The 21,407-nt window shown below is 57.3% G+C and overlaps 1 protein-coding gene across 3 annotated transcripts; it reads right to left on the reverse strand.

Moving 5' to 3' along the window:
- Nucleotides 1–773: 773 nt before the first annotated feature.
- Nucleotides 774–20,385, reverse strand: TIE1 (tyrosine kinase with immunoglobulin like and EGF like domains 1). 3 transcript variants are annotated; one of them, XM_082433856.1, is made up of 23 exons: nt 20,215–20,383; nt 17,169–17,486; nt 16,978–17,088; nt 15,358–15,513; nt 15,064–15,195; nt 14,763–14,903; nt 14,415–14,543; nt 13,425–13,570; nt 13,051–13,195; nt 10,461–10,619; nt 10,131–10,268; nt 9,648–9,944; nt 8,841–9,131; nt 8,310–8,500; nt 5,734–5,944; nt 5,462–5,572; nt 5,058–5,248; nt 3,957–4,070; nt 3,777–3,847; nt 2,573–2,613; nt 2,371–2,467; nt 2,184–2,283; nt 774–1,236 (listed from the first exon to the last, which is right to left on the reverse strand). In XM_082433856.1, the coding sequence occupies exons 1-23, from the start codon at nt 20,270–20,272 to the stop codon at nt 1,165–1,167; spliced, it is 3,420 nt and encodes a 1,139-aa protein (XP_082289982.1). In that variant the 5' UTR covers nt 20,273–20,383; the 3' UTR covers nt 774–1,164. The 3 variants fall into 3 exon arrangements, 2 of the variants coding, with proteins under 2 accessions (XP_082289982.1, XP_082289981.1); XM_082433855.1 differs by having other exon boundaries at nt 10,461–10,748; XR_014255695.1 differs by lacking the exons at nt 774–1,236; nt 2,184–2,283 and having other exon boundaries at nt 3,957–4,059; nt 10,461–10,748; nt 20,215–20,385.
- Between the last annotated feature and the right edge of the window lie 1,022 nt (nt 20,386–21,407).

Genomic DNA, 21,407 nt, shown 5'->3' on the forward strand with positions numbered 1-21,407 from the left:
TGTGTGATTCCAGTATCTGTGCTCTTAACCACAATATCATCCTATCTTTATGTCTTCTTCAATTTTATCTGATTCGCTGAAAAAATGTGAGAAGCAAGACAAGTCTTGTTTCTTAAGGACCAGCGGGAGAGAAATCTGAGGCCAGCAGTGACAAATCAAAAGGATGGGCAAACCTGAAGGCCACACAGCATGGGGTAGTGATTTGGGACTAGCTTTCAGTACAGGGATCACCTCCCCACACACTTAGAGACTCTGAGGAAGGCAAAGGAATCCTACCGTGGCTGGCTGAAGTTGGAAGTGACCTCTGCTTTCTTCCTTTGGGGCCCACAAGCCGGGCAGTACCAAGCCAGGGAAGGCCGCCTAGAGACATAAGGAAAATGGGAGCTCAAGACAGGTCAGAATCTGTCCGGTGCTGAGGTGTCAGTTTGAGCTGAGGCTGGCTTAGAGCCGATCCTGGGAGGGACTGTTTGGACAGAGCAAAGACTCCTAGGCTGGCAGCTACCTAGGGAGACATATTGGTGATAGAGGCTGGAAAGCTGGGAAGAGACCAGGGGAGAATTGGACTTCTCATTATGACGGAGATGTGGGGGCAGTGTATGTATAAAATGGGTCTTCAAGAACATCTCCCATCATGGACAGGCAACCCCCGTAGAGGGCTTGGAATAATGACAGTGTAACCAGGGATAGCATTTCGTTTCCTGGAAAGTCCAGTTTCTCCCTCTTTGGCTTAACTTTTCCCTGGGATTGACCAGCAGTAAAAGGTAGACGTAGGATGGAGCTTCTCAGAGCATTTATTTTTCCGGATTACAAGGCTGGGAGTGGGGCGCAGCTGAACAGGGCATGTTAGTGGTGTGAGTGCTGGCTTGAGTGGAGGGGCTGAAGCAGGGGTTTAAGGGCAGGGAACAGAAGAGCACAAACGTGGAACAGCTGAACTAGAACGAAGGACGTGAGGGTAGCCGTCAGTGATTCAGGAGGCACTGGGAGCAACTGCAAAGGATGAGGACCCACCCCCCTGAAGCCCACCCTATCCCTGGATCCCCTTTTCTCTTCCTTAAGTTAAAAAACAATTCCTTGAGGCAGCTCAGGCGACAAGGGTCAGAAGTCACAGGTTGAAGAGCCGAGTTTGCTCTGGCCAGCAGAGCCACGTTCTGGCCGGATGGCAGCTCAGGCCTCCTCAGCTGTAGCGTCGATGCCTGCGTACGTGAAGTTCTCAAACAGCGACATGTTCACGTAGGCCTGGGGAGCAGAGCAAGCTTTAGTGGGGGCCAGGGATGGCGGCGTGCCTGCCCTGGAGGTCCTTGACTTCCATGTGGTTGGGGTATTTGAAGTGACACGGATTTGTTCTGGAGACTCAAGATGACCCCATGGCCAAGGGTGGTCCTCACCAGCCCAGAGCAGCAAGGTCATCAGACCACAGCTGGGGGCTCACATGAGAGACCCTTGACACAATTGTTCAATAGGAGTTTTTTCATGCCCTTATCCGATGAATTGATTGCTAATGCATTCATCCATTCATTTACTTATTCATCTATTTATAAGGCTATTCTTGATGATTTACCCATTTTTCTGGTTATTTGATTATTCCTTCATTCTTAAGATAGTTTAATAACTTCTTTAACTACTTAGTGATTAATTAATTCATATGACAAAGTCTTCACGTTACTCATTTTGATGCATTTCTTCACTTATATTTATTTGATAATTCATTTATTTATATGCTTACTAGATTCAGTTATTTAATTACGTGTTTATTTGATTGATTATTGTATCATCCATCCACTAATTCTATTCATTCATTCATTCAGTTACTGGGTCATTCATTCATCCTCCATCCATTTGGTGAGCTGACCATCCATGATTCCACTCTGGCTCTGTGCCAGGTGAGGTGTCCCAGATGAGAATGGGCTGATGGTCCCAGCAGAGGACAGGCAGGGAGTCTGGGACCTGGGACCTGGGACAAGGACTTGCTGCTGAGGCTAATCAGTGGCCTTGGAAGAGTTTAGAAGGGCCTAGTGTCCAACCCAGTGAGAGCTGGAAAGGGGGGCTGCATCCCAGGGCCCGGCCTAGCTGTGGTGCAGCTAGTGGTGGGGACAGGGACGCAGAGGCTGCTGCTCTCTGGCTCCTATGAGAGGGCACCCCTGTGAGCTCGGCGAGACCAGCCCCTGTCCCCCCAGGCTCCTCACCTTCCTGGCTTCCAGCATTCGGCCCAGCTGCAGCGCGATCTGGGCAAAGGGAGGTCGCTCGTACGGACGGTCCCGCCAGCACTGCCGCATCAGCTCGTACCTGCAGGTGGGGTATCGCTGAGGTGAGGGTGGGTCAGGGCCTGCTGGGGTGACGGGGTTCCCGGGGCTCAAGGCTGAGGGGACTCACACTTCATCATCACAGTTGCGAGGCTGCTCCATGCGGTAGCCCTGCGGCAGCTTCTCATAGAGCTCGGCACATGTCATGCCGCAGTACGGGGTGCCCCCTGCGGGAGGGGCAACGCTCTCTCAGCCCAGGGCCCAGGAGGGAGGGTGGGGGTGGGGTAGGGAGAAGGTGGGGACCCTCTCGGGAACAGGGGTCAGGGACTCACCAAGGCTCACGATCTCCCAGAGGAGGACCCCAAAGGACCAACTGAAATGAGGAGGATGTACTTAGTTACCTTCTAGGCCCCAGGGCCCAGCAGCTTAGTGTCTACCTACCCCGGGCATGCAGCCCCTCCCAGCCCCTGTGTGTATCTACTTTGCAAGGGTCTGGCCTTGGCCAGCTGTTGTCTCTGCAACTGAAACTCCTTCACAGCCTCCCAGGCTTAATGTAATCATAGCTAAACATTTTTACTGTGCACTTACCGTAGGCGAGGCACTGATCATTTAACGTATATGTTAATTCATTTAACCCTCACACCAACCTTATGGTATAGGTACAATTATTATCCCCATTTTACAGATGGAGACACAGAGGCGCTGAGAGCTTAGCTAGCTCACCCAAGGCCACACAGCTAGTAAGTGGCAGAGCTGGGATTCAAACCCTGGCAGTCTCGCTCCAAAGCCCTTGCTCTTAACTGCCTCTTATATTGTAACAACAGCTGTGCAGGTTAGAGGTGGCTGAGGCCAGGGTGGAAGTTCTAGTGGGGGGAGGGAATCTCAGGGGTCTTGGGGCAGAAGCAGGAAGTAGGCAAGTAGTGATCAGAGGGGTGGTGGTGTGGTGGATAGTGAGCCGGGCAGGCCAGGCCAAGGGGCTTGGGGCAAGGGGCAGAGCCAGGGCTGGAGCGCTGGGCAGGCCAGGCTCCCTGGAGAGAAGGGCAGGGGTGTGCCAGGATGGCTGTTTGGAGGAGGGAGCGCAGAGAGGGTGTCTTGGGGGTCATGCTCTGGTTAGGTCCCTGGGTGGGGATGACCTGCCCTTCAGAGAGGAAGGCGAGAACATTCTCTGAGTGGTCTCTCCATTCACCCAGGCGTTATCCACCAGCATCCCCAAGCCTCTCCAAGGCATCCTCCAGTCTCTTAGTCAAATATAGCCCTAAACCTCCCCTACTCCAATCCTACTCCTGACACACCTTCCAAGTTGAAACTTCCTTCCAGCTAGCCCCACGCCTTCCCACTAAGATGCCGGGCATGGCCAAGGTATACCTGAGACATGTCTGTGTCACACCTGTGTCACACCTGGAACTCACCATAGGGATGGCCAAGTCACGCCTTGGACTACCTGAGACATCTCTGAGGTGCGTCCAGGTTACATCTACAAGCATCCTCAGGGGACCAGACCCTCCCGCCCCTCCCGCCCCTCCCCCCCACACTCACACATCGCTCTTGGTGGTATAGACACTGTAGTTCAGAGACTCAATGGCCATCCAGCGCACGGGGAGACGCCCCTGGGAGAGAGCGGGTTTGAGGGGTCAGGTGATGAGAAAGGGGCTGTTCAGCAGGTTCCGGGAGGCAGGGCCAGGTCCGGCCCTGAGAGGGGGACCCAGTGAGACTTACCATCGTCTTCTTCACATAAACCTCCTCCCCCCGAGAAAGGCCAAAGTCCGCAATCTTGGAGGCCAGGTTCTCTCCGACTAGCACGTTTCGGGCAGCCAGGTCCCTGTGGATGAACTGCAGGCATGGTCAGAAGTCAGGAAAGATGGGGGATGAGTGAGTCTCAGACTCCGGGGCCAGCGAGGGGTCTGGCCCTGCGGCTGGCTTCGTGGGCCCCTCCATGCCTTTAGTAGCCCCTTACTCTTCTGCCCCCCAACCCAGGCCTCATCCTGGATCAGAAACTCCTGCCTGAGAAGAACCACAGTGCTGGCTGTCATCCCTTCCTTCTTGTGACCTGGGCCACGGCCAAGTTCAGGCTGTATCCCTCTCCTGGGACGAAGGTGGGCTTTTCCCCAGTGACCACACTGCACCTTCTCCTCTTTGCATGCTCCCTGACCCCGTCTTTCCTGACCTCTCCCCGACCCCCACCCCACTGATGAGCGTGGAAAGGCCCTTCTCTTGCCCAAAGTGACCTCTCCCTTGAGTTCCAGATCCTTCCCACTGGGCCCTCCACCTTCCTCAGAGACCTCTCTCCATCACCCCTCCCTCTATCTTGGCCCCTTCCCCTCTGCTTTCAAAGATACTCAAAACTTTAATAACTTCAAAATGCCTCCCCTCAGTCTCTGGTCACCTCCTACAACTGTCCCCTCTCTCCTTTCTTTCAAGCAGGGTGTCCTTGAACTTGTTCTCAGGCCTCCCCTGTCTGTTCTACCCTCCAGCCTCTCCTGGTGAGTCTTGCCCACTCCCTGGCCACCAGCGTCACCATCTGTGAAGTGACAGCTCCCAGACTGTCGTCTCCGGCCCAGGCCTCCCTCCTGAGTTTTAGGCTGGCTTCTACAACCGCTAAGCCAGAACCTCCACCATGATGTCCCTCGGATGCTTCAAATGCAACACCTTTTTCAGACCTGCTTCTCGCCCTGTGTTCTCACCCACTCATCCAGGACAGGATGGGGTCACGTCCCTCTTTATTCCTCAATCCCACATCAATTAGAGCCTGCCAATTTAATCTCCTGAAGTCCACTCGATGGTCTCCCCTCACCTCCCCCAACACACACTCACACACACCTGCTTCTCACTCAGGTACTGCATGCCATTGGCGGCATCACTGGCAAAACGCAGCAACTGCCGGGAGCTGAGGGTGGAGGCCGTTCCATGTTCTCGGGCAAAAGCTGGGTCAGTTTCCAGGACCCGGCTCTTCCTCAGGAAATCAAGCAGGTTCCCATAGGGGGCATATTCAATGGCGATATACAAGTAACCTGGGAGGTGAGGAATACAGGGTGGTGGTTTATACTCAGGCAACCTGGGGTGGCAGCAGGCACCCCATGGTACTAGACAGGGAACCTGGTGCACGAAGGAGAACCAATAGTGATGTTTCGGTGTCCCGAAGCTTCCCACAAGCTACAGATGCAAGGGTGAGGGCTGATAATGGGGGTTTGGAAGAAAGGGTAGGTGATGAGTTGGGAGCTCACCTCGGTTCTCACAGGCCCCCAAGAGGTTGATGATGTTGGGGTGATGCCCCAATTTGCACAGAACTTCCAGTTCTCCCGCGAAGTCACGATGATCATTTTCAGAGGCATACTCTGTGTAAAGAATCCAATATCACTTTTGCCGAAAATAACCCTGGAGAAAGGGTATGGGCTGGTGAGGGCTGGTGTCAGTTGCTGGTGGAAGCCAGGTGGGGCCTGGGACTGTGGGACAAAGGAGAGGGTCAGGGCTTGGGCGGGAGTCACTCGCAGCGGACCTTTCAGCATCTTGATGGCTGCGTTCATCTTGAGTCCGTCCTTCTTGATCATGGCCCGGATGACCTGGCCGAAGTTCCCCTCCCCAATGAGATCCTCAAAGGTGATGTCCTCCCATTCCAGCACTGGGTAATTCAGGGGCTCGGGCTGTGGTTTTGGCCGCCGGGTCAGTGTCAAGGTGCCCGAGCTGAACTGCAGGATGGTCTCCTCACCCTTCATAGGATGGGACAAGTGGGCAGACAGTCCGCACAAGAGACAGGGGCAGCAAGATGCACAGATAGGCAGACAAAGAGTGGTCAGACAAATGGACAGAGACTCAGACAGAGGGCACCCTGGTGGCCAGCCAGGCACAGTCAGACACAGGACACATACTGAGACGGAATCATATGAGATGGAGCCATAGGTCGGCTGTTGGGTGGACAGACGTCCAAGGAGAGAAATGCAGAGGCCGCCACCTGGGGATCAGGTGTGTGGGGCTCTGGAGGAACAAGGAGTGGGTAAAATTGCTAGAAGCCACGGCATGAGTCGATGGAAGGATGATACTCCCAACATTTAAAACTGAAAGGAATTGGAATGAACTGTGATGGGGTGTAATGAGCTTCCCCTTATTGTGCTAATCCCACAACCAGTTTTTTTTTTTTTGTCACCAAGGACGCTCTGGAGGGGATTCCAGCCCTGGGCGGTGGGCTAGGGTGCATTTACTGCGCACTTACTCCATGCTAAGCCCTGAGCTGCTGGGAGCCAGTGGATGGGTTTTCTTCTCCACAGCAGTGGAAGCAGAGATTACCCCTGTCCACCCACTTGGCGACCACCCATAGCTCTCAAATCACCCCGGAACCTGAGGATAGAAAGAGCACAAAAAAGGGAACATCCACTCCCCCCAACCAAGCAGGAGCTGGGCCACCTGCGCAGGGCTGATAGCAGGAAGAGGGAACCGCTGAACAGGACCACGGGCGCTGCCAATATGAGAACCAAAAGAAGGGTTAAGACAGACCTGGTGGGGGGTGTGGTCCCTACGTGAGCTGCAGCCCAGCTTGAGGGGCGAGGGCTGAGGACACAGGTCACATGGATTCACACAAAACATGGAGAGCTGAAGGCACACACCAGCATGTACACGCATGTTCTAGTGGTGGCCCCTATGCAGGGCATCCATGAGAGCTACACGTGGACATGTGCTCAGGCAGGAGCACAAGCAGAGGGACACAGGCACGTACAGATGGGGGCACTCACAGGGGCGCACACGTGCACTCACGCCCGGCACACGTGCTCATGCATACACGCACGCATACGCATACACGCACGCAGGTGCATGTAGCAGGGGTACATCTTGATATATGTCAGGGTGCTATACCCATTTAAGGCTGCTTTCCTACTCCTTCCCTCCACATTTGTACCCGTGACCCTCCCCTGCCACAGCCAGGGCCGCTTTCTGCACACACTGACCTCAGAGGGAGGCCAATGCAGCCTGGAACAAAGAGGCTGATTGAATCTCTGAAGGGAGTTTTCTAAAGGCATGGCAGAGACAATAGCCTCAGACACTAGGCTTTCTATCACAAGGATCAGCTCTTGAGAGAGAAGTTTTTTGTTTTTGTTTTTTTGAAATGCCAAAGCTTGGCTGTAAATATCAAGAGCCCAGGCACAGAGGACCAAGGTCAGAGTTCAGATCATAAGTGACAACAGTGGGGAAGATCCCAGAGGAGAGAGAGATGGGAGGAGGTGACAAGATGAGGTGATGCCTCGTCCCCGAAGAGGAGCCAGCCCCCCACCCCCACCCCCAGCCCCTCGGTGTGGGCCTGCTGGTTGGAGGGGCATAGGCAGGACAGAAAGCTCAGCCAGGTTTACAGGGAAGCCAAGAAGAGTGGAGGCCTGTGCTTCCTGTCTCCAGGAGTGACAGGTGAGGCTGCAGGCCCAGCTCAACAGCTGTAGGAGGGTCTGCAGCAACGGGTCTGAGGGCCATAGAATACGTTGCCTTCTGCAGGGCACAGGGAAGCCCCTTGGAGTTCTTACGTCTCCACAAGGAGGCCCTGGGATTTGCAAGGATGGAGGTTGGGACGAGGAACTCAGCACGAGTGCCCTGCCGGCAGGAAGGAGGCTACGGAAGGGCTTAGGACATGAGTCACAGATGCGTGCAGGTGTAGGCTGGTACCCAAGTGCGGGACGGCCTGCCTGGACAGAGGCCGGCACGGAGCCCAGGCACTCCCTACGTTATCACCAGGCTTCCCAGGCTTCCATCACCCCTCGTGAGAAGGGGGAGAATCCTTAATTGACCGTGATGCAACATGGACATAACCAAGTGATTCTGAACTGGGGATATTAAACATGTCACCACGAATATAAATGGGCTGTGAGTTGAGTTCACTTCTAGAGAAATAGAGAAAATTATTGATAGGTATTGCACCCTTGCACGTTGTTGAGTGTAGTCTTATACCTATGACACAAACACCCATGTGCACGTGCGCGCACACACACACACACACACACACACTCGCAGTGTACAAATACTCATGTGTGTATAGGTAGGAACATATATACACAAGGTCTGCACACATGTGCCCTGAGAAGGGTACAGGTGACTGACCGATCCCGACTGGTAGGTGAAGGTGCGTCTGCGATGCAGGCAGCTTCTGCGGATGCACGCCAGGGTTAAGAGGGCAGCCAGGATGGTGAGGCAGGTGGCAGACACAGAGCCCACCACAGCCAGGACCAGCTGTTGATCCAGACCCTCTTCAGCTGCCTGGACCTCTTGGACCGGGCCCTCACTCTGCAGCCCTGGATCCAATAAGAGGGGCAGATCATAGGGACGCCTGGGTCAGGGAACCCAGAGGCCACCATGGGGTCACACAGAGGGAGAGGTCAGAGATCCCACTTCCAGGGAGGGAGCAGGTATATCAGGCCTAGGACCAATGGGTCTGGAATGACATGATTTTTCCAGCACTAGGACAATGGGTCATAGGAAGGGAAGGGTCAGGGTCCCCAGTGCCAGGGCTTGTGTCATTTGTTGGGAGGGGGCCTAGGATGCCCTAGCTCCAAGGCAGGGGATCACTTGGAAGGAGAGAGCATTGAGACTGATCCTGTGGTCCAGGAGTCCTCTTGGGCCCCGCCCTCTCACCGTTGCTTAGGGTGGACTCTTCTACCATGTTGCTCCAGTCACCGGGGCCCTGGACGCTGGCCCGCACACGGAAGAGGTAGCGCGTGCTGGCGTTGAGGCCGCGGACGACGGTGCTCGTCTCCTCGGGCCTGTCCACGTCCATCCACAGTGGGTCTCCTGAGCCCTCAGCCACCTGCACCTCCACAATGTACTTGGATATAGGCCCAGCTGGAGCCTCTGGGCGCTGCCACACCAGCTGGATCTCGGAGTCTGAAAGGGCCTGGGCGTGGAGGTGTCGGGGGGCTGGGGGCCCTGCGGACACGGGGGTGAGAAGGCAGGGCTCAGATGGGACCGGGCTGTGTGGCTGTGGGGTCAGACAGATCCACTCTAGCTGTGTCCCCGGCTCCGCGAGCCCCAGAATGGGAGCCACCCCGCCAACCTCCTCCTTCCTTCCTGGGCTGAATCCCTCTCCCTGTGGATTCCTTCACCCCTGAGCTTCTGCTGCCCCTGGTTCTCCTTACATGCCAAGTCTTCCTGGCGGCCCAGACCCTCCCAGTGTCATAGGTCCTCCCCATGTCCCCCCACACCCTGTGTTCCCACCAAGTCCCATGTCCTCCTGGTAGCCTGTATCCTTCCCTGTGTCATGTTCTCCCCGTGCTTGTGTCTGCCTCACATCCCGGGTCCTCCCTATGCCCATGTTTTCACGTTCAATGCTCTCTGCATGTCCATCCAGGCTCCTATAACCTCCTATGTCCTTTTGGGTCTCCTGTGTTCCCTGCGTCCCATGTCCTCCCTCGTCTTGAGCCCATCACCCCCTCCCCAGCGTACCGCTGGGGGGCAGAAGCACACGAGCAGCGGGTGAGGCTGGGCCCAGGAGGGTACAGTGGTAGAGTCGCACGTCCAGCTGGTAGTGGGTGCCAGGTGTGAGTCCGGTCAGGAGGGCGGTGCGGGCCTGGGGGGACGAGACGTTCTCCCGCCGCTCCTGTCCCCGGGCCCCGTCCCACAGGCGCAGCAGGAAACCATCGCCCACCAGTGGCCCCGGCACCGAGGGTAAGGACCAGCTCACTCGCAACCGGTCGGGGCCCTCCACATGCCAGCCCTCCAGCCACGGCTGCAACAAGGGCTCTGGGGCCAGAGGTCGGGGGTCAGAACTGTCCGGTGGGTCCCTGGGGCCGGACGGGATACTGATCCCCAGGGGACAACCTCCAGTGGGAAAGGCAGGGACCCCCAGGGTGGACAAGCCATGACAACCCTGAGTGCATAGGACAGTAACCCCTGGGGGGCAGAAAGGGATAACTCTTGGCCTCTCACCAGGACAGTCTGTGGTCATGAGGGTGGGAGGCCCCCAGGCCCCCTCCCCACCTTCCCCTGGCCGGCTCAGCTGCACGCGGACACTGTATCCCGTCTTCGGCCTCAGGTTCATTAACGTCACGTTCTCACTGGGGTCCACTGGGGGCGGGGTGTGCAGCACACACTATTCAGTCCCAACCCCTTCCAGAAGCCACCACTCTCCCTTCAGTCCCTCTCTTCTCCACACACTTCTCCCTCCCTTTCCATCCCCCCTTTCCCCTCATCACTGCCTGACGTCCCGTCCTTCCCCAGCCACCCCCCCTCCCCACCCCCTGCTCTCGCCCCGCTCACCCACGATGGTGGACCAGGCCATGGTGCTGTCCTGGGGCCGGTAGTGCAGCCGTACAGAGGCGATGGGCCCATCCCCGGAGAAGGAGACCAGCGGGGAGACCACGAGCTGGCGGCTCTGCTTGGCCAGGAGCCGAGGGGCAGTCAGGGGCACCGGGGGCACTGCCAGGAGACTCGGGGTAAGGCATGGCCCAGACAGCACCCTCCCGTCGTTGGAAATAAGAGCAGACTCTGTCTTCTGGGCATCAAAGACAACTCTGGTTTTTGGTTTAGATCTGGGGACCCCCTGGGCTGGGGAGAGACCAAGTTCAACAGATGACCAGAGTGTCCAGGGCCCAGGGAGGACAGCTCAGGGTGCAAGGACTCGGCAATAAGGACATGAGGATGTCCCAAAAGATGTGAAGTGAGGGAGTGGCATGGCTGGACAGGGGTTTGGGGGAGGGCACTCTGCCCATGCAAGGTGGGTGCAGACGGAGGGACCTGAAACCCACGGCAGTGTCACCCTACTCTCTGCCCCTTCCCCCATCATCCATCACTCTCTTAATTAAAAAAAAAAAAAAGTAGCAGGTGATGAAGCACCTGCTCTATCCGGATGCTTCATGTGCATGGTCTCTAATCCTGACAAGTGCCTTCAGGCAGGGCTCATCACCCCTATGTTATGAATGAAGAAACTGAGGCTCAGAGACATGGAACAACTTGCTTAAAGACACGGAGCCAGGGTTTGAACAGGGTCTATCTGACCAGGCCACCTAAAATCAGCCCATCCTGCTCCAAGCAGCTTTTGTGCCCCTGCTCAGTTTCCTCACCCCATGGTCACTGCCCTTTCTGCCTTAGCTTTTCTCTCCGGATTATTGCATTAATGCCTTAACTGGTTCCCTTGCCTCTTTCAGACATTTTCCAGACGGATTTTCTAAGAATGGATGGATGGATGGATGGATGGGGGATTGGGGGAGGGTCAAGGAAGGTGCAGGGGTGTGGCTGAGGGGGTGGGAGGGAACAGTGGGGTCAGGCAGGAAGAAGTATGTCAGGAGGAAGTGCTGGTCTGGAGGGAGAGAAAGGTCCAGTTTGGATCCTATGGAGCCCCTGGGCCTGTGGCTTACATGTGGGGTTAGATGTGGAGGTGGCTGGATAGAAAGTGGGCCCTTGGGGCTTCCCTGGTGGCGCAGTGGTTGAGAATCTGCCTGCTAATGCAGGGGACACGGGTTCGAGCCCTGGTCTGGGAAGATCCCACATGCCGCGGAGCAACTAGGCCCGTGAGCCACAACTACTGAGCCTGCGCGTCTGGAGCCTGTGCTCCGCAACAAGAGAGGCCACGACAGTGAGAGGCCCGCGCACCGTGATGAAGAGTGGCCCCCGTTTGCCGCAGCTAGAGGAAGCCCTCGCACAGAAACGAAGACCCAACACAGCCCAAAATAAATAAATAAATAAATAATAATTAAAGGTGCTAATAAAAAAAAAAAAAAAAAAAGAAAGTGGGCCCTTGAGTCATGCACCAGGTAACTTCCATGCTGACTTCAGAACCAGACCTCTACTACGCAGAGGTCCCGCCAATTGGGTCTGGGGCCCAGGAGAGGGGTCCAGGCTGCAGATCATATCTGGGAGTTGCTAGGGAACGGTTGAAATCTTAGGAATAGTTGACATTTTAACTAATAATAACAATAAATGTCAACATACATTGAGCACATACCCTGTGTCAGGCACTGTGCTAAATGCTTAAAAGCATCATCTAATTTAATCTTTATAGCAACCCTATCAAGGGAGCGCTGATATCCTCATTTCACAGAGAGAGAAACAAGCTATGAGGAGATAAGTAACTTGCTTAGATGATGGAGCTAGAGTTTGTAGTGAAGATTCAAAGCCAAGTTGTCTGGGCCCAAAGCCTGGGGAGAGTGAGAAGAGAAAGGCTGGAGGTGGGGCACCGGGGTGGTAGAGGGGGTGACAGAGTAGTGGAGAGAGAATGGGAAGTAGAGTCTGACAGTGAGAAAGAGGAAGATGAGCAAGAGGTTGGGCTTATGTCAGGGGAGGACGGGGTCAGGAGCACAGGGAAAGAGGAGCCAAGGGGCGGCAGGGGCTGTGAATGTCTGAGGCTTATGGTGCTGGAGAAGGTGAGGGACACCTATACCGGGGTGTGGGTGTTCTGCTCTGAGCGGTCCTGGGCGCTGGCAGCTACCTCCTTACTCACCAGGAAGCCCCTTTGGAAATGAAGCAGGTCACCCTCTGAGCTCCACAGCCCCAGGCACTCCCCTGTCCTAGCAATGAGTGCCCTGTGGTGTGACTCGGGGTTGGGGGGTGGGGGGATGCAACATCCCAGAGGTGGAGTGAAAGGCACTGTGTGTCTGTGGGGCGGGGTTTGGGGGAGGTAGAGAGGGGAAGCATCACCCTGGGCAAGGCTGCAGGGTGTCCCCTTTCTGGGGCATGGGATGCCCTTTCCAGGTGGGACTGAGCTGTGCTCCAGCCTGGACAATGCCCTGCCCAGGCCACAGGTTGACGACAAGCCCTCTCCTCTGCCTGGTGCTGGGCTGTGGCCTTAGATGCCCTTGGCCTTCCTGCGACGATGCCCAGTCTGAGCAGCATCAGCTAGGACATCACTGACCTTTGACGTTGACCCTGAAGCGTCGGCTGTCTTGGCCACCGGACGTGGACACGCGGCACTCCCAGAGCCCACTGTCCCCAAGAGCCAAGCGGGGCACCTCGAACTCGGCTGTGGTCCTATCTGGCTCCACAATGGCCTTGGTGGACTGAGAGAGATAGGGGAAGGGGACAGACCACAGAGAATGTGTGCCATGTGGCGGATACAAGTGTGCTCGTCCAGGCTGATGAGGGGACAGAACCTGGGTGGTGGTCCCTCAACAATCAGCCTGACCCCATTTGAGCTGTGGTCAGGCCGGTGGGCAGAGCCCGCAGAAAGCCCCGAGGGGTCAGGGGTCTGGAGGGGCAGGGGCCCTGGGCTGGGGTCACGGGGCTGACCAGGAGGACCGTGCCGTCCGGCTTGCGGAGCTCCACGCTGCCCCGGACTGGGAAGGGGTTCCCCGCGGCGGCACAGTTGATCCGGGGTGTCGTCTCTAAGTTGAACTCCAGTTCTGAAACCATGTCCAGGATCTGGGGGATCCGGTCTGGGGAGAGAGGGGACACGCATCCTGGAGGCCCTGCAAGGGCACATACGTGACTGCCACAGCGCCCCTCCTCCGGAGTCCTGCATCTTAGCGGAGGTACCGCCAGCAGCCCAGTCACCCAGGCCTGAACGCCAGCAAAGTCCTGTGCAACTCCTCCAGGGCCCTCACGCCCACCTCTGACTGCCCCTGAGTCTACCTCCTGCACCCTCTGCCTCCTCATACCCTCCCACACGGAGACCAGACCCCTTGCCAGCCTCACAGCCGGAACGCTGGTTCAGGCCTCCATCGTTTCTGGGCCCTGCAACAGGTCTTCCAGGCTCTCCTGCTTCCACTCCCCACCCAGCAGCCAGTGTCCTCTCTCAAACACAAACCTGAGAGCCCTGTGCCTCTTCAACAATTCCCTGCTGGCCTCTCACATTAAGTGCAAATCCTATAGCCTGTCATTCAAAGGCCCCAAGATTTGACCTCCTCTGATCACTCCCGGAGCCTCCCCTCACGCCACCGTCCTGGTACCTGAGCCTGAGTCCTCAATCCCCCTGACGTTGCCCTGCTCTCTCTCCAGCCATCTTTCTCTTGTCCTTCATATCCCATCTCAGATCGCACCTCTTCCCAGAAGCCCTCCCTGACTCTCTCTGGGAGAGAGGCTCTCTCTGGGAGGCTGGTCAGGGCCTGCTCCGGGCTCCCACCCACTCTGGGCTGCTGCCCATCCCTGTATGGATGATGTGGGCTGGCGGTGAGAACTTCCAGACCATGAGCTCCCTGAGGGCAGGGCTTTGAGCCAGGGAGATGCGTCTGGTGAAGGCTGACCTGTTCCGAGGGACCTCAGAGCCCCCCGTGCTCGTACCTGACTTCTCACAGTGCACCCCATGCCACCCGGAGGGGCAGACGCAGCCGCTGAAGCGGTCACAAGTGCCGCCGTTCTGACACTGGCACTGGAGGTGGCAGTCAGCCCCAAAATGACCTGGGGCACAGGCTGGGAACAGAGGGGGTGTGGTTAGAGGGGCACAGGTCAGGGGGCAACGAGGGCCGGCTGGGGTCTGGGTAATGACAGGCTGGGTAGAAAGGGCACTGACCAAGTGAGCGGGGACCATGGAGGTCTTGGTGTGCAAGTCAGGGCCAGAGTGAAGGGCTGGGGCCAGGCTTGTAGCCGACTGCCTGGGTCAGGGAGCACGGAGGGTGGGTTAGTCCGTACCTTCCTGGCACTGGCTTCCTCTCCAGCCAGATCCACAAGAACAGCCATAGGGGTCCGGAAGGCAGAAGGTGAGGCCTCGGCAGCCTGATGTGCCTGGGCACTGTTCCTGGCAGCTCTGCCCAAAACGGCCCTCTCTGCAGGCTAGAAAGAGGGTATGTGGGTGTAGGGGCCTCTGCTGGGCCCCAGGGTTCAAGACCTACTTGGCATGTTCACCCTCCAAGGTCCATGCCCATGGTTTGAGAGTCTTCCCCCAGCCAGGCATCCTCTCCTGCCCAGGTCCTAGTGCCCCCCTTCTCCTTACCCTGCTCACAGCGGGTCCCAGTGAATCCAGGGGGGCACACACACTCGCCGTCCTGGTCGTGGCAGACACCTCCATGCAGGCAGCCCGGGCATTCCTTGGTACAGTCTTGTCCCCAGTGCCCTGCCCCACAACCTGCAGGAATGTGCTTTCAGCAGCTGACCCTCACCCACCGGACCACTGCTGCTGAGGACTGGGGCAGCCCTGGGGGACCAGAGGATGCAGGGGTTCCACAGGAAGTACCACAGGGCTCCCAGCCTCCCACACTACCCACCACCTCTGCCCTCTGCTCCTGACCCCGCACGATGAGTCGAAAGAAGGCGCTGCCCAGTGGGCTGGCTTCCAGGTAGGTGGCACTGTAGATGCCGCTTGATGACGGCTGCACGCTTGGGAGCTGCAGCAAAAACCGCCCTTCCTGGGCCTCGTGCCAGTCCAGGGTGTAGAAGTAGGATCCTGGGGGCATAAACGGGTCAGGGGCCTCAGCATCACACAAGAGCTGGTGTTCCCTCCCTCTGCCCACCTCGGCCTGAGTCACATCAACGTGCGCCAGGCAGAGTGAGCAGACCTGGGGGAAGGCACCAGCGAGTGTCTGGACCCAAGCGAGAAAGCTGGGAAGCATCCCCTTTTCCACGCTCCACCAACCACTCAGTAAATCACCAAGTCCGGTTCAATCTCCCCCTCGTCTCCTAAAGCTGCCCACTCCTCTCCACGTGCACTGCCACCACCCTGCTCCCAGCCTCCCACAGCCTTCCAAGCAGTCTCTCTGCCTCCAGTCTCCCCCTTTCCTGTCCGTCCTTCACTCAGCAGCCAGTGAGATTTTTCTCCAATAGATTGCGCAGTAGCTCCCCTACTTAAGCTCTTCCAGAGTTCTCCACTGCCCTCAAGACAACATCCGACTCCTTAGCAAATCTTTTTCACCAGTTTGGCCACTGTGTAGCCCATACCTCTCCACATCCTGCCTGACTCCTAACATTCCTGAATTCCTGAATTGCTTGTATCTCTTCTAGAAACACTGTGGTATCTCACAGCTTCCTGCCTTTGCTCTTATCAATCCTCCTCCTGGAACGTTCTTCCCCTCTTCTTCGTGCAGCTAGTTCCCAGGAGCCTCTCCCTCCAGGACGTGTGGATCCTAATGTCAGGGTCCTTGTCCCTGCCCCACCCCTTCTTGCCTCTTTGCTCAGGATGGAACAGAGATTCTAGGGAACGCAGGTCTACCTGACTCTCCACATCTCTCATCAGTTCGGGGGGCCTGGAGCTCAGGAGGCAAACCCCTTGGCCCAAGAGAAGGGTCCTCCTCCCTCAGGAGCCCAGGGACACATGAGTCAGCCAAAGGGCTGTGGGTGTGAGAGCTGAGGCAGGAATCTTTGGGGCCACACAGGAAAACTGCTTCCTTCTATGGGGTGCCCAGAGGGCCTGACAGGGCCAGGGTGGGGGCAGGCCTGGGCTGAGATCCCCAGGCCTGCCCAGGCCCCTGCACGTGTCTTGACAAATCTCTGGAAGAGGTCAAACCTCCCTTGCCTGTTCTGGGACATTGTTACCCATTCTCTTCTTCAGCATGGGGACTGCTGCTCCCTGCCAGACGGGCTAATGTGATAGCACCTGCTAACTCTCAGAGGAGAGTCCAACGTGAGGGGTTAACATAGCGCTAATTTGGGGGTGACAGGGAAGGAGGTAGCTGACCACGAGGCTGCTGGTCCTCTGGGCGCAGTAGGAGGACATCTCACAGCTAGAGATGAGTTGGATGCAGGTGCTTCCCATGGACCTGGTGCAGGAGAGAGGGGGCACCCCGGAGGTTGGCCAGTGGGGGTAACAGGTGCTGTGTCAGGGGCCAACACTGGGAACACTGAGGGCCATGGAGGTGCTGGGGTGTCAGAGCTATGGGTTTACCTGCCCACCCAGTTCAGATGCCCCTCTCACCGTTGCTCTTCCAGATCACATCTGTCTGCTTTTCCTTGCGCACCCACGCGGAAAGTACTGCCGTGTCGCCCTTATTCACCGTGTGTGTGACCTTGTCCGGGAGCAGGTGGGCTGCGAGGCGGATGGAGGGCGGGGTCAGGGGTCGAGGGCAGCCCCTCCTGCCCCTTCTCCCCGCCGGCGGCCGGACTTACCTCCTGGGCTGTTGTGCACGTAGAGGACGCGCGTGCGCCGCGCCCCCGCGCCGCCCACGCAGGAGAAGACGCCCACCAGGTCGGAGGGCTGCGAGAAGCCGCGCAGTGTCACCTGGCGCGAGCCATTGCGGGCCAGGTGCAGGGGCTGCCAGGGCCGGGGCGTGCGCACGATGCGGTCGTCCTTCTCCAGCAGCAGTGGGGGCCCCCAGGCGTCCGAGCCCCTGCCCGCCCCCGCCTCCCCGGACACGCAGGTCAGGAAGAAGCGCTGGGGCTCGGTCAGGCGCAGGTCGGCCAGCAGCGTCAGGTCCACCGCAGCGCCTGGACCGGGATACCGGGCTCCGTATGTGGCAGGGCCCCGCCCTCACCCCTGCCCCGCTCTCCCCCTCTTGCCCCTCTCCTCCCAGCCTCTCCCCTCTCCTCCCCTCCTCTCCCCCCCTCCCCGCCCACCCCCCAGGCACTGAACTTTATCAGGCACGTCCACCCCCGTCCCTTCCTGTCCCAGTCCCCTTCCCGGTGCACTGGCCCCTTTCCTTCAAGTCTCTTCATCCTAAAAGAACAAAAACAAAAACAAAGCCCCTTCTCTGGCTTCCCCATCCCCTCCCTTCTCCTGCCAGATGGCTTCCCTTTACAGCCCAGCCTTCGGAAAGAAAGAATGATCTATGCGCCCCGTCTCCATTTCCTCTATTCCCGGCAGTCCCCTTTCCTGACCTGTCTCTGCAGCTGCTCTGCAAAGGGGAGCCGCTCTCCCTGCCCTCCCCCCCGCCCCCCACCGCCGAGTGCCGGCTAGGAGAGCCGTGGAGATCAGAAGTGTCTTGGAGGAACCCCTCCCCATCACTCCAGAAATCTGGACCTGTTTGTTGTGCTGGGATTGAAGGTGGGAGAGGCTGGGTTCTGCAGCCAGCTGGTTATGGGGCAGAAAGGAAGAGAGCTCTGGGCCCAGCAAAAGGCCAGAAGCAGGGAGGGCAGACCCTAGGACAGAGTTGGGGCTGAAACACACACAGACACCAGGTGGGCCTTGGTCTTTGCCTTCCAAAGAGCTCTGGGCCCCATGGGGAGACAGACATGGACCTACCCGTCAAATGCAGGGCACTGTGTGGGGAGCACAGAGAAGGGACGCCTAACTCAGCATGCGGGAGGCAGGGGATGAACAGGTGTCTCCTGGGAGATACAGCTTGAGGGTCTTACAGCTGAGCAGGGTACGGTGAGGGTTCAGAATGAGGACAGGGAGAGGTCAGTGGTGGGAAGGGCATTCTAGGCAGAGGGCACAGCCTGAGTAAAGGTGTGGAATGAAAGGCTGGGGCACACAGTGAGAGGCAGCAGCCAGGAGGGACCAAGTAGAGCCGGAGTCCAGGCCTGGCTGAGCCCTGCCAGCCTCCTCAGCCCCGGGGCCCACACCTTCCCGAGCCCCTCCTACTCTGTCCCTGCCTGTTCACTGCCAAGTGGTTAATTGGTTTAAGTGCTACTTCACTTATCAATGGCTATTCTTTGAGAGGCTGCCATGAGTAAATGAAGCTGACTGCCTGTCCTGTGCCGAGCACCTGTTTTCCTTTGGGTCCTCACACCCTCCAGAAGTTGATGTCTTTCCATCCACAGATCATGATAATTATTCTCGACGCTTCCTCTAGCAAGCTCATCCCCTCCCTGGGCTTTCACTATCACTTCTGAGTCAATAACCCCTGAATGGCCTCTCAGCTCGGGCCTGCTTTCCATCAGCTCTTCCCAAACCTGCTCCACTCTGGGCTCCCTGCCTCGGCAGACGGCAAAGCCCGCCTGAGATACAAGCTTTGGAGTCAACTCGTACTCCTGCTGTCATAATAATTAATGTTTATTGGAGGTCAGTGATATGCCAGGTACTTTACGTATGTTCTCTCATTTTATCATTCCAACTCTCCTGGGAGGTGAGTGTTATCACCCCAATTTTATAGCTGGCAAATTAAGGCTCAGAGAAATAACTTGCCCAAGGTCATACGACGAGTAACTGGCAGACCCCGGTTGTCTGACTCTAAAAGTCTACACCTCGGAGCACCACTCTGGCTGCCCCAATCAGTCACAGAATTCTATTTCCTCAAAGCCTCTTGGCTTCATCCCCATCCCCAAGCCTGCCCTTGTTAACCCTCATCCTTACCCCCCTGGACCATCCTGACAGCCACACTCCTCCTTCCTCAACTCATCCTCCGAAGTGATCCCTCTAAGACCTTGTGACTCTCTGGCCTACAACCTTCCATGGCTCCCCATTGCCCTCAGGATGCAGTGCTTGCTCTTGAGCCCTCTGCTGCTCCCACTGCCCCTCCTGCTGCGTTCCCTCCAGGAACCCTCTCTCCTGTGCACTTCCCCGCCTCTGAGACTTGCATCTATTGTTCTGGCTGCCTGGAATGAAGACCACCCCTCTTAGTGAAGTCTTTCCGAATCCCTTTTCGTCTCCTACCCTGAAGCAGAGTAAGCTGACTCCTCGGTGCTCCTCTGTGTCTATCTGTTCAGCGCTCACCTGGTGTCCCGTGTCCCCCACTAGACCATGAACCACTCTAGGCGGCCTTTGCGTTCTAATCCTCTGTGGGCACCACACTGAAGGAATCGGCTACAGCTTATTCAGAAGCTCTTACCAAGTGCTCTGTGTAAATTACCTCCTTTAAACCCAGTAACAGCCATAGGAGGTCCACACCATTTAATCTGTTGTACAGATCTAGCGGCTGTCTGCCTCTCAACTAATGGCCTGTCCCTTAGCACAGCTCCTGGAATATTGTTGGTGCTTGATAAATGCTTGATAAATGAATAATTGAGTGAGTCCCACACACTGACCATGCGAGTACCCACGCAAAGCTTCACGGGCCCAGAGGCCCTGCTGCTCCGCACTGATGTTCACCTCCGGCACAGTCAGTGGCTGCTCCCCTCCCCCAATCCCTGGTGCCTGCCTGGGTTTTCCAGGCCCTCATCCCGCTTTCTAGCGGATCAGGGTGCAGAGGAAAGTGATGGCAGTGATGATAGGGTTTTCTCGGGGGGGAGTCAGGGCTTTGGGGGTTGGGTGGGGGGAGGTTCAGGGCAGACTTACCAACATGAGAAGCCAGGAAGAAGATGGGGAGCAGCAAAGGGGGCCCCAGCCAGACCATAATCCAGAGGCTGACCAGGCCAGCCGGGACAAGCGGGGCCCACGGTCAGTCACTCTGGGTCTGGCTGCTCAGCCTGTGCTGTCAGTGTGTGTTGGTATTGGGGAGGAAGAGGAAATGAGTTAGCTTGGGTGGGAGGCGGGCCGGGGAGAGGGGTGGGGAGGACTTATCCTGCTTCTGGGCCTCTGGGCCCCCCTAGTCCGGCCCCTACAAGGCTGGGGATGGGTGTGGCCTGGAAGGTCCTGGACTGGGGTCACTTGAGGTGGGGGAGGGTTGTGATAAGGACAGACCTGGGGACTGTTGGACTGTTTCCCCTCCCCTCTTCTCCGCGTGGTCCTCAGCCTTGCCAGCACGCAGGAGGCAGGAGGCAGGAAAGGGAGGAAGCCGGTGGCTTCCTCCTATTGAGAGGGGATGGGGGAGGATATTGTTCTGGGGTGTCCCTCCCCCAGCACAAACACACGATTCCTCAAGTATGCGTCCCAGGACGTGGTTACATGGGTGTCCTCGAGAGCCGTTCATGTATGGAACACAAGGATCTGGCATGTACACAAAGGAACAAAAGAACACACTCAGGGCAAAAACCCTTTGATTCAATCTTATGTAACTCATTTCACAGACGGGAAAACTGAGGCCTGCAGGGCTTGAAGGCTCTCTGAGGTCATGGTGAGGCTGGGACCTGAACTTCTGACTTCGTTGCTCCTCAAGGACTCATGCTAAGCAGACCCAGAGAATGCACGGGGAGTGAGTCCCTTGGGTTAAGCCAGTAACAGAGGCTTCAGCACACTGTCTGCCTGATGTCATTACCCTTGGGCACTGGGGCAGCAGAAGCCCCACCCAGGGAGCGCCCGTACTCTTGAGGGCTGATAACAGCCTGGGAGCAGTCCCAGCCCCTTGACAAAGGCTCCGAAGCCCCATGGATCTGCTGTGCCCCTCATGTCTCCCTGCCCTGGTGCCACCTCTCCACTGGCAGTTCCCAGAGCAGAGCCTGACCCGCAGGCACAGAATGCCTGCCGAGGCGGGGTGGCAGTGGGGGTCTGTCCTGGCAGGGAGCAGAGGGAGACGTGTTGGAGCCCTCCGATGGCCAGGCTTGCTAGTGAAATCTGTGACTCCTCTGCCCTTGAATGGAGTGGTTGCGGTG

Source organism: Balaenoptera physalus, assembly GCF_965194825.1.
Source record: "Balaenoptera physalus genome assembly, chromosome: 1".
NCBI classification, from domain to species: Eukaryota; Metazoa; Chordata; class Mammalia; order Artiodactyla; family Balaenopteridae; genus Balaenoptera; species Balaenoptera physalus.

Bases quoted from the DNA above. Each gene is read 5' to 3' on its own strand.
- TIE1 (XM_082433855.1), bottom strand. From the start codon at position 20,272: ATGGTCTGGCTGGGGCCCCCTTTGCTGCTCCCCATCTTCTTCCTGGCT. The intron at 17,487-20,214 runs GTAAGTCTGCCC...ATCCCGGTCCAG, and splicing joins CTTCCTGGCTTCTCATGTTG to GCGCTGCGGTGGACCTGACG. The intron at 14,544-14,762 runs GTACGGACTAAC...CTCTGTTCCCAG, and splicing joins AGGAAGCCAGTGCCAGGAAG to CCTGTGCCCCAGGTCATTTT.